Source organism: Lichenostomus cassidix, chromosome 1, assembly GCF_008360975.1.
Source record: "Lichenostomus cassidix isolate B80296 chromosome 1, HeHo_3.0, whole genome shotgun sequence".
In the NCBI taxonomy this organism is placed as follows: Eukaryota; Metazoa; Chordata; class Aves; order Passeriformes; family Meliphagidae; genus Lichenostomus; species Lichenostomus cassidix.
In genome coordinates, this window is record NC_139479.1 from 1842842 (window position 1) to 1854083 (window position 11242).

Here is an 11242-nt window from a genome sequence, read left to right on the forward strand (position 1 = left end):
GGCAGTTTGAGAGTAAAAGCCATTTTTTTCTTCAGTTCTTGAGTGCAATTGGACAATTATAGTTTAAAGACCACGAATCAGCTCAGTTTCCAGAGAAAGTGAGAGCTCTGTGTTCTCTGGAACTCATTCCTTACTCTGGGCAGAACCTTTTTCTTTTCTCCTTCCATTGGGGCAAAATCCAGTTGTTGTCATAAGGTGTTGGGAGAAAATCTGTGTTTGGCAAAGGCTTGTGTGTGTTTGATTTAATCTCTGTAATTCACATTTAATTTAGTGTGTATTTTGCCTTTTCTTTTCTTTTCTTTTGTCAGATTCTCCCAGTGGCCACTGCATCTCAGCTTATTCTTGTGGACTTAATTTGTGCCCTGAATACATTGAAAATTGACACTATATTATACCTGGTCAAAGAGGTGGTCAAAAAACCAGCACAGATCAAGGGGGAAGAGGTAACCAGGAAGATAATTCCATTTTCTTAGTGTATTAGAAATGAGAAATTTATATCTATTTCTTAACATATTAGAAATTAATGTTATTAGCCTGGATATGTTCCAATATGTCTTTGAAGCATTGTTAGAAGGGTTTTCTTCTCAATGTGTGATTCTCTTTTGCTCCTGAATAAGTTTTGTTATCCAGAATGTGGTTTGATCCACAATAAGGAAGTTCTTTAAAATACATCAGGCAGATGATGATGGGATGGGGGAATGGTTTTAAACCATCAGAGAGCAGGGCTAGATGGAATATTGGGAATAAATCCTTCCCTGGGAGGTGGGGAGGTGCTGGGATGGAATTCCCAGAGAAGATTTGGCTGCCCCTGGATCCCTGGAAGTGTCCAAGCTTGGATCTTCTTTTTCCTTCCGATGGCAAATAATTGTGAGTTTGTTTTTCTTTTTCCAGAAATCCTCTCTGGTGGATATCCCAGTGCTGCAGTTCAGTTATGCTTTCATCCAGAGGTAATTCAGTCCTTCTCAAAGAGAATTTTCCATTTGACTCCAGTGAGGGAACAGCCAGTATTGCCACTTCTGCTTTCCTTTGATCTTCATGTCCCAGTGTCACACAGCACTTCCCTGCAGGAAATGTGTTGTCACTTGGGTGTTGTGACACAAACACAGAGTGCCAGGCTGGGACACTGGAAGGGGAAGTGACATTGACAGTCAGGAAGGATCCACAAGACTGATCATGAAGCTTTGAGGCCACCACATTCCCCCTGTGTGTTGTTTTTTGTTCTTTCCTTAGCTCTGCCCTCACTCAGGTGTGTTTTGGTTTTATTTTTTTTTGGCAGACTCCCTGTGCCAGCCCTGCAGGAGAACTTCCAGCCCTTATTAGGGCTCCTCAGAGAGTCTGTGCAGCTGAACTTGGCTCCTCCTGGCCACTTCCTTCTCCTCAGGTACTGCATGAGGGAGGAGAAGCTTTACAGAGGTTTTACTCTGTGCAATTCCTAACTCAGAGTGCTCTGATCTCCCCACAGCACCCTCAATGACTTTGTGACAAGGACACCCACCCTGGAAAACAAAAAGGACCAGAAAGATTTGCAGGTATAGTGGCTTCAGATTTCCCTTTTAGTTCCTAAATCTGGCACTGTTCACGTGAGGAAAAGTGAAGATGACCTGATCTGCCCTTTGTATCTGAATTCCTGTGCTTTTGGGAATGCCTGGATGTGCATTCATACATTTTGGCTGAGGCCAAAATGTAGACTCAAACATGAGAGACAAACAAAATTTTGCCCCAAATCCTTGAAATCTTTTCAAAGCTGTTTCCAGCAATATTCTAATCCTTCTCAGAACTGAGCTCATAACACAAGTGTGATGTCATGAACTCATGTCCTGCTGGAAGCACTGAAATCTCCAAGCTGTCTAGGAAAATGAGTGGCCTAATTCTCCTTGGAGCTGCTGGCTGGGTTTGGCAATGGGAATGACTGAGCTCAGCTGTTGTGTAAAGAAAGGGTGGAGCAGAGCAGGATTCTCCTCCTGAACTCACTGATTTCCCCAGGACAGTTTGAACACTGCTACCTGGGTGGTTTTGGTGGTGAGGAACTGCTGTGGTTACAGGACTTTCATGTGCCAGCAGAGAAATTAAATCTCCCTTTCTGCTCCAGAGTCTCACCAGCAAAATGGCCACAATGACAAAAAGTGTTGTCATTTTACAGCCCCTGCCTTGCTTTGGCTGGATGGGATTTGGTTTCATTGCAGCTTCTCATTTCCCTGGCAATTAAAGTTGCCAAGTGTTCACCTGATGCCACTTTGGTTATGTGACAGGAGGTGACCCAAAAGATCCTGGAGGCTGTGGGGACCATTGCTGGCTCTTCCCTGGAACAAACCAGTTGGCTGAGCAGGAACTTGGAAGTGAAAGCTCAGCCTCAGATTTTACCAGAAGAATTCAACATCGAGGATGTGAATGGTAAAGTGAATTTCCCTGCCTCCTGCTGCTCCCTCTCCTCTGCTGAAGGCAGTGAAGAGCACGAGGGGTTTGATCATGTGGGGTTTGCATTTCAATGTAACACCAATTGGCAGTTAAATGTTCTGTTTGGGTAGCAAATCAGGAAACAACAACACTTAGACCTGTCTGAAGAAAAAACTATTATTTTGCCTCTTTTAGATACCTCAGTGGCACCATCCTCAATGGTTTCTGCCTCTGCTCCTTCCATCTACAGTGTCCAAGCCCTTTCTCTCCTTGCAGAGGTGAGTGGGACCCTCTCATCTGGGGGGGTTATTCAACTAAGGAAGAATTTCCTGGTAGATACAACAGGAATGTAAATGTTCCCTGAGGCATCCCAAGTGCACATGGCACCTTCCCCTTTGGCCAGAAGTGCCAACTCTGTTTTCACAGAGTTTTCCTCTCCCTTTTTCCCTTGCCCAGGTCCTGGCCTGCCTGCTGGACATGGTTTACCGCAGTGATGAGAAGGAGAAGGCTGTGCCTCTCATCTCCCGTTTGCTCTATTATGTGTTCCCTTATCTGCGGAACCACAGGTGAGTGTCTCCCTGCTCCTGCCATTTTCCTTCCCTGATCTTTTTCACTTTTGTTTTTCCTCATTTCTCCATTTTCTGTTTCCATTCTAATAACATTTGAGCTGTATTTGCCCAGGAGCTGCACCTGTTGTTGTTGGAGCTCCACAACAGCAGTTTCTGTTCAGCTCTGGGTTTTCCCTCAGCTGGGATTTTGGTCTCTACTCAAAGCTCCTCTTTCTGTGTCTGTCAGAAAATGGGGCTGTGGCAGCAGAGCATGGACAGATCCCAGGAAGCAGGAAAAGCATCATCTCTCCCTATCCTCTTCCTAGTTTTTCACCAAAAGCACAGGTGTGGGAGAGAGGGATGATATCAGTGGAGACACAAGGCATGGAATCCCAGACTGGTTTGGGTTGGAAGGGACATTAAATCCCATCCAGTGCCACCCCAGCCATGGCAGGGACACCTTCCACTGTCCCAGGCTGCTCCAAGCCCCAATGTCCAACCTGGCCTTGGACACTGCCAGGGATCCAGGGGCAGCCACAGCTTCTCTGGGAGTTCTATCCCAGGGCCTCCCCACCCTGCCAGGGAACAATTCCTTCCTAAAAATCTCCTTCAAACCAACCCTTTTGTCAGCTAGAATCTATTCCTGAATTTTAAAAAGCCCATATTTTTCATTTTTCTTCTCTTCCCAGTGCCTACAACATTCCCAGCTTCCGTGCTGGTGCTCAGTTGCTCAGCTCCCTCAGTGGATATGCCTACACCAAGAGAGCCTGGAAAAAAGAAGTGCTGGAATTGTACATGGATCCAGCTTTCTTCCAGATGGACACTTCATGCACTCAGTAAGACATGGAATTGCAGCATTCCAACCTTGTGTTCTGAATTTGCAAGGAAAAGCTTTAAAAGGATAAGACTAACATTGGCAAGAAAATTCCACTTAGTGCTTTCTTATGGAATGGGATGATGTTAAAAATGGGTCTCACCAATAATTCTTCTCCAAATAAGAATCTGCACACAAATCCTGCTTGGAAACTTCCCTTGTATGAAAAGTTTGACGCAAATAATTTCTGAGGTGAATCCTCACCACAGCTTTCCCAGCTTATTTAATTCCTTCTTTCTCTCCTGCAGTTGGAGATCCATCATTGATCACCTCCTCACACATGAGAAAACAATGTTTAAGGATCTGATGAGTAAGTATCAGCTGCTGATCATTTATTTCTACCTCAGTTTGGAATCTATGTGCATTTGAGCCATTTGGGTGCATTTTTATTACATTGATGTAACCATAAAATGCCAACAGTGCTGATTGTGCATAATTGACCACATTGATAACTTCATTCCCAGCTAAGCTAATTAAATCTGTATTTTGGTCATGTCTACAACACACCAGAAGAGGTTTTGCTGTAGCAGTGCTTCTGCTGGGCTCCCACATTGACATTCTGCCCTCATTTTGAGTCACCCAAGTGTGACCTTTCCCAGAGGAGACTTTGGCAAACTGCAGGTGTTTGCCATGAGCTGCAGGAAGGTGGTGCAGCAGTGCAGCAAACCCTGGATTCATGTGCTCTGACCTCTAATTCAGGCTTGAGAAGAGTGTGGAAGGATAAATCCTGGGGAAAAGGGTGGGATAGAACCCCTTAAATTGGCCTCCAGCAGCTTTAGTCTCTTTTCCAGCCTTTCTAAAAGAATAATTAAGGACTTCCAACACGAGATGGATTCACAGTCAGTAACCCAAACAGCATTTTCCTTTTTAGCTGATTTCAGAACACAGGGATTATTTTCAGCCCCAAACCAATCACTTTTTCACTGCTAGACAATGCCTCCCTGTGTTACAGACATGCCAAGCAGTGCCCTGAAGCTGTACCCCAGCTTTGAGCAGAAGGCCATGCTGCTGAAGCGACAAGCCTTCTCCATCTTCAGCGGGGAGATCGACCAGTACCACCTCTACCTGCCCCTGATCCAAGGTGAGCCTTCACTCCTGCCTTTCCACCCACCTGCAACACAAATCCCTTTGCCCACACAAAGTGGGGCTGTCCCTGCATCCCTGCAAGTGTCCCAGGCCAGGCTGGACTGGGCTTGGAGCAACCTGGGATAGAAGATCTTTAAGGTCCCTCCCAAACCAAACCATTCCATGATATAAATATATAAAGAACAAAATTTCAGCTCTCATCCAACACATGCTTCTGGTTTTTTGAATTGTGAACAAAATTTGTGAATCTCTGAATTCTAGCAGATAAATGATTTCATTAAGGAGAGACAGGAATCTTGGTTTCAAGGCCTTTGGTGTGGAAATGTGATTATTTCATGGCAATCTTCCAGCCACTCTTGACTTGTTGTTATTCTCCTTAAATACCAGTTTTGATCAAATTTTGTGCACTATCAGGCTAGGTCTGAATCACAATTTTGCTAATAGAATGCAAGTGTCCCTTGCCCAAAACTGATGATTTTTCTCCTTTTTTGTTTGTTCTTTTTTGGCATTTCTCCTTTTCTGATGTTTCCTGCAGAACGCCTGACTGAGAACCTCCGTGTGGGACAGACTTCTCTGGTGGCTGCCCAGATGTTTCTCTTCTTCAGAGTTCTTTTGTTGAGGATTTCCCCTCAACATCTCACCTCCTTGTGGCCAATCATGGTGACAGAATTGGTAAGAAAGAAGTTTTGAACTTCTTTTTGAACTTCTATTTTGAAGCATTTGAAAAAAAAAATCAGCCTGTGGTTTTTCCCAGTTCACCTTTTCCCTCTTGCCTGTTGGGAAATTTTTCCACAGTTTTAGATTAGTCTGATAACTGGGGGGAAAAAAGTTAAATTGTCATTAGAAAATTATTTTTGGATCAATTTTGTTGTTGGTAATGTAATTCCTTGCCTGATTAATTAATAATTAAGTCAGCTCAGAGTCTGTGATTCCTTTTCAATGTGAAAGCACTTTTGGTTGGGTTTGAGTTGTCTGAACAATTCAGCATCTCCACAATTATTTCTTTAAAGATCCAGACATTTCTACAGCTGGAAGAAGTTTTAACTGAGGAAGAGGAACCATCAAAGTAAGAGTTGCCATTTTAACTTCTTTAAAATTAATTAATTTAATTAATTCTCTGAGATAGGGAGGAGCTGACAGGATATTTTGTATTGCACTTCTGTATTTATATTACTGATGAATTGTAGTCTAGGATTTTTTTTAGCAGCTAAAACAGTGATAAGCTTAAAAATACAGGTGATAATTATTAGTTGTGTACAAAAAATAAGTTTAATGAAAAACCTGGAGTGGTTTTGTGTTTTAATGGGACATTTCTGAATTTAAACCCAGGAGCAACAGCAAAATAAGCAAAGCCAAAGCCTCAGGGGAGAGCAGTGGGGCTGAAATCCAGCAAAACGAGCTCTCCCTGTACCTGTCAGCTTGCAAATTCCTGGACACAGCACTTTCCTTCCCCCCTGACAGGATGCAGCTCTTCCAAATGTAAGTCCCACTTCTCCAGCTTGTTCTCATCTTGTCCTTCAGAGGAATTCTGTTTTCCTCAAGATCTCATTTTACAAGTGGTGATGTTCAGGCAGATGGAATTTGGGAGAACAATTTGGTCTTGTCGGTGTAGGAGGATCTCATCATCCTCATTAGGGGGTTTATTAACTTGGAAAATTGGGAGAAGAGAAAGATGGAGATTGTTTTCCATCTGCAAACACTTGGGAATGTTTTGGTGTTAGTTGTATTTAAATACTGACAAATTAGTAATGCAATAGTTGATTAATAGCAGAAGAAAACAGTTCTGATAGATTTTTCTAGAAACAACCAGGCAAGCAATGATCCAAGCAAGGATTTTCATCTTCTCAAGGAATGAATCCATTTGTTGCAGGTACAAATGGGCCTTTGTGCCAGAGGTGGACACAGAATCATCTCCTGTGACCTCTCAGCTGGTGGAAAACCACCAGGAATGCAAACCACACATCGTGAGGATCATGGATCTGCTCAAGATGAAATATGGGGTAAAGAAACTTTTTCCTAATTCATTCATTTCCTTTTCCAAACGCAAGATTTAAAGTCATTCAAGGGATTTTTAGATATTTCTTCCCTGTGAGGAAAGGGAAAAGGTTGCTCAGAGAGGCTGTGGATCCCTGGAAGTGTCCAAGGCCAGGTTGGATGGGACTTGGAGCAACCTGGGATGGTGAAAGAGCTCTGGAGCTGGATGATCTTTAAGCTCCCTTCCAACCCAAACCATTCTTTTCCATCTACCTTTAGCAAACCTCTGTATTTTTTTTTTCCTTGCAGCACCCAAAGAACCCTGAAGAAATTCCCAGGAACCCCAAATTCCCCCTGCTGACCCTGCGCTCCATAAACAGCATCACCCAGCTAATGCCTTTCTTCCAGACTCTCTGCTGGGCATTCACAGCACATGGCAGTGACTCCCAAAATCCCCACCCCTCTGCAGCTATCTCCATGGATTATGTTGGCAGCAATGGCCTCAGGATCCTGCAGCAGCTGGAGGACAGTGTGGAATGTGACTTCCTGGAGAACATGGAAAGTTGAGCCTCACGTGGGACACTCGTGGTGGAGAAACAGCAAACACAGGGGAAGCTTGGCTGAAATTCCTTTTTTTTTTTCCCCCAGATTTCCAGCTGCATTTTGGGATTTCTCCCTGCTGGTGTGGAGTGCTCTTTAATTATCTGGGAGCTGGTGGGAAAAAGCAGGAATCTCCAGTTCCTGTGGTGGGGAAAAAAGGGCAGTTTGGTGGGAATTTCTCAGAGTATTTTCCTTGTTTTCCATGGGAAGGATTAAAGACATTTTGTAAATAAGGGAAGAATATTTTTGACTTGGTGGAAGTAGCAGCTGCCCTGTGACTTCTCCAGTGCTTTCAAGTGCTTTTGGAATTGTGTTCTGAAGGTAAATTGAAGGAAATCCAATATTGCATGTCAGTGTAAAATCAGTTTGCAGGTGAGTCATTTCCTGAGGTGAAAACCCCTTAATTTGGCCTAAATGCATCAAATCCTCAACAAATCCCCCAAATTCCAGACAGATGGATTTTCTAAGTCTCAGCATTGTGCAGAGAACTGCAGCTTTGCCATGGCTGTGATGTCAGCTCTGTGCTAGAGCAGCATCTTCAGGCTTAGCAATTCCTAACGAGACAGAAATGTGCATAAAACACAAACTGATGCAGGAACACTTTGTAATCAGCATTATTGAGGGGGTTTTCATTTGAATCGATTGATTAAAAGATTACAATTCTTTTTTTTTTATTAAAAACTTCTGTTCTTTCAGTGACTCAGGTCGCTGCAGCTTCTGAAATGCAACTCAATGAAGATAATGCTGTAAAAATAGAAATTGCTGTTTGCTAACAGCTTAACTAAAATGGAAATAATATTCTTTTTCTTTTTCATTTTTTTGTAAAAACACTTTTTGTACAAAAGAATGTATTTGGCTATTCCTGGATGGTAAGAGAGGTAGGGGGATCATCCCAGTGCTTTTGCTGCATTGAAAAGGACATGGGAAATGTGGTTGTGAGGCAGGGATTTATTTTTCCCAAACTCACATAATAAATATTAGAGGCTTCTCTGCAGTGGGTTTTAGCTACAGATGGATGAAGTTTTCATCTTGGGTTTATACACTAAAATAATGAAACATCCTCTACTCTCCTACTGGAATACTGTACAAAAATAATACCAGAATAGGCTTGTGCTAAACTTATTTAAATTCGTTGTATTTTTACAGTGGAGGAAAGTGGTGGACTGAGGTGTGGTCATTAAGAATGTGAATTATTTGTATTACTATAATTTATTAATGGTCTCTAATGCTGTTGGAATGAGCACAAGTGAAAAGTTCCCCTTGGACAGCATTACTTGAATATGGAACAGGTCACTTTTTAAATGTTGGTGTTCATTTCCTACCTATCTTCAATAATTTTTAGAGATAATCTGAATACTCAGGAGGATTTGGTAGTTTTACTTTCAGTTTCCTGCTGGTTGCATTCCATACTCGTATAATTCCCTTAAAATGCTGATAAAGGAAAGTAAGGTTAGATGGGATATTGGGAAAAAATCCTTCCCTGGGAGGGTGGGGAGGGGCTGGGATGGAATTCCCAGAGGAACTGTGGCTTTCCCATCCCTGGCAGTGTCCAAGGCCAGCTTGGAGCAATCTAGGATCCTGGAAGGTGTTCCTGCCATGGCAGGGGGTGGAGCTGGAGGGGCTTTAAGGTCCTTTCCAACCCAAACCATTCCAGGATTCTGTCATTCCAGGATTCTATCAAATGGTTGTTAAAATTTAACACAACTTTTTGTCATTGAAAGTTCTCTAAAATCTAGTGTCCAAGCAGATTTTGTGTAATTATAAATAGCCTGTGAATAAGGAGGAAAGGGCTCAACTAAGAAAGTCCTGCTTGGATGCTGGAGTGGCACAGTTCCACAGGCCCAAAGGGGAATATTTTATTCCTTTATTCCATAAGTTTTTTACTTTTCCATGTGGGACTAACTGTAGTTGTTTTACTCCTTATGCTCCTACTGATAAATCCTCTGAACAAGGGCTGTCCTGCTCTAACCTGGTTCTGCCAAAGCAGGACAGCTTCACTGCCCATGAATCTGGAAAAGTTTTTGCCTGGAACTCCAGACATTCCCTCCTTTTCCAGGAGAGGAAATGCTTTTGCTTTGCTGTGTTTTTGCTTTTCAGTCTAACCAAGCTCAGCTTTATCTTTCGGATACTTCAGCAGAGCCACAGTGCACAGAGGGAGACTTTGAAATATCCCAAAGGGTTTCATTTTCCTGAAAGAAAAAATTAGGTGCAACCAAGGTAAACTGCTAAAGAGCAGCAGGACTTGAAGTGTAGAGCATTAAGTGATGGTTGTGTATCCCATACCATATATGAATGTAATTCTTCTAATAATATTAAATGTTATTTTGCAATACCTTTTCAAATGCAGTTCTTATTTTTCAACCTGCCTTCACTGCTCATTCACCAACTTTTAATTTTTATCTGACTCTGGGAAAGAAAACTCTTCTGCACCATGAGCTTTAACACCCCAGGCTGGAGGAATGTGCTTTGACTCTGGGAAAGCTGCTTTTCAGATTTCACCCTTTCCCTGCATCCAGGGAACATTGTGTGAGGCACTGCAGAGCTCAGGAGATGAGGGATTGATGTGGATGTGCCAAACACTGATAGCTGTGGAGCCATCCAAGGATTGTTGGTAAGGACACACTGTGAGACAGGATGTGGCTGGGGAAGGGATGGAGCAGCAATTCCTGGGACAAACGTCCTTGCTCTGGAGATCAGCACAGGCACAGGAATGAGGTCAGGCACTGGGTAAGGACTGCCAGACAGAATTCCCAGACATCCCCCTCCAGGGTCATCTTGCTCTGCTCCAGGAGACAACCTTGGCTGCTTGGGTCAGACAAGGGAAGCACAGAATCCTTAAGGCTGGACAAGACTTTAGGCTCATCAAGTCCAACCATCCCCCTCAGCAGCACCCCATGTTCACCGTTAAACCACATCCTCCAGTGCCTCATCCACACATTTCCCAACACTTCCAGGGGTGATGACTCCACCACTGCCCTGGATATCCTGTTCCAATGCTTTACAACCCTGGCCAGGAAGAAATTTTTCCTAATATCCAGTCTAAACCTCCCCTGGCCCAGCATGAGTTCATTCCCTCTCCTGCTGTCCCTGTTCCCTGGAGCACAGCCTGACCCCCCGGCTGTCCCCTCCTGGCAGCAGCTGTGCAGAGCCACAAGGTTCCCCTGAGCCTCCTTTGCTCCAGCCTCAGCTCTTTCCCAGCTCCCTCAGCACTTTTCCATTCCCTTCCCAGCTCTGTTCACTGTCCTGGACATGCAAAAGCAGCAGAAATGCAGCAGTAGAAACTGCGCTGGGGAGCCAGACAGGAACACATGAGAGAAAGTGGCAGCGCTGTGGGAAAGCCCCAGTGGGCAAGCCCTGGGGGTGCTGTGACAGCAGCTGGACACAGCCAGGGTGCCCAGGGGCACAAGAGGCCAATGGCAGCTGGGCTGGATCAGGAGTTGTGTGTCCAGCAGGAGCAGGGCAGGGATTGTCCCTCTGTGCTGGGCACTGAGAGGCTCCTGCAGGGCTGTGTCCAGTTCTGGTGCTGCAGGAGAGACCTGGAGGGGCTGCAGAGTGTCCAGGGCAGGAACAGAGCTGGGAAGGGGCTGGAAAACTGCTGAGGGAGCTGGGAAAGAGCTGAGGCTGGAGCAAAGGAGGCTCAGGGGAACCTTGTGGCTCTGCACAGCTGCTGCCAGGAGGGGACAGCCGGGGGGTCAGGCTGTGCTCCAGGGAACAGGGACAGCAGGAGAGGGAACAGCCTCAGGCTGGGCCAGGGGAGGCTCAGCTT

The 11242-nt window shown here is 44.4% G+C and overlaps 1 protein-coding gene across 2 annotated transcripts in view; it reads left to right on the forward strand.

The window, feature by feature from the left end:
* DOP1B (DOP1 leucine zipper like protein B) overlaps nucleotides 1-9808 on the forward strand; it is a 35408-nt gene extending 25600 nt beyond the window's left edge. For both annotated transcript variants that reach the window (XM_085078680.1, XM_085078747.1), the window contains exons 23-37: nucleotides 309-443; nucleotides 892-947; nucleotides 1277-1381; nucleotides 1463-1529; nucleotides 2250-2391; nucleotides 2590-2672; nucleotides 2851-2960; nucleotides 3632-3778; nucleotides 4065-4126; nucleotides 4769-4897; nucleotides 5438-5574; nucleotides 5913-5968; nucleotides 6232-6381; nucleotides 6773-6902; nucleotides 7186-9808. In XM_085078680.1, the coding sequence (XP_084934806.1) occupies nucleotides 309-443; nucleotides 892-947; nucleotides 1277-1381; nucleotides 1463-1529; nucleotides 2250-2391; nucleotides 2590-2672; nucleotides 2851-2960; nucleotides 3632-3778; nucleotides 4065-4126; nucleotides 4769-4897; nucleotides 5438-5574; nucleotides 5913-5968; nucleotides 6232-6381; nucleotides 6773-6902; nucleotides 7186-7443 (1767 nt within the window). In that variant the 3' untranslated portion in view covers nucleotides 7444-9808. The remainder of the gene's footprint in view (nucleotides 1-308; nucleotides 444-891; nucleotides 948-1276; nucleotides 1382-1462; nucleotides 1530-2249; nucleotides 2392-2589; nucleotides 2673-2850; nucleotides 2961-3631; nucleotides 3779-4064; nucleotides 4127-4768; nucleotides 4898-5437; nucleotides 5575-5912; nucleotides 5969-6231; nucleotides 6382-6772; nucleotides 6903-7185) is intronic.
* The last annotated feature ends 1434 nt before the right edge of the window (nucleotides 9809-11242 follow it).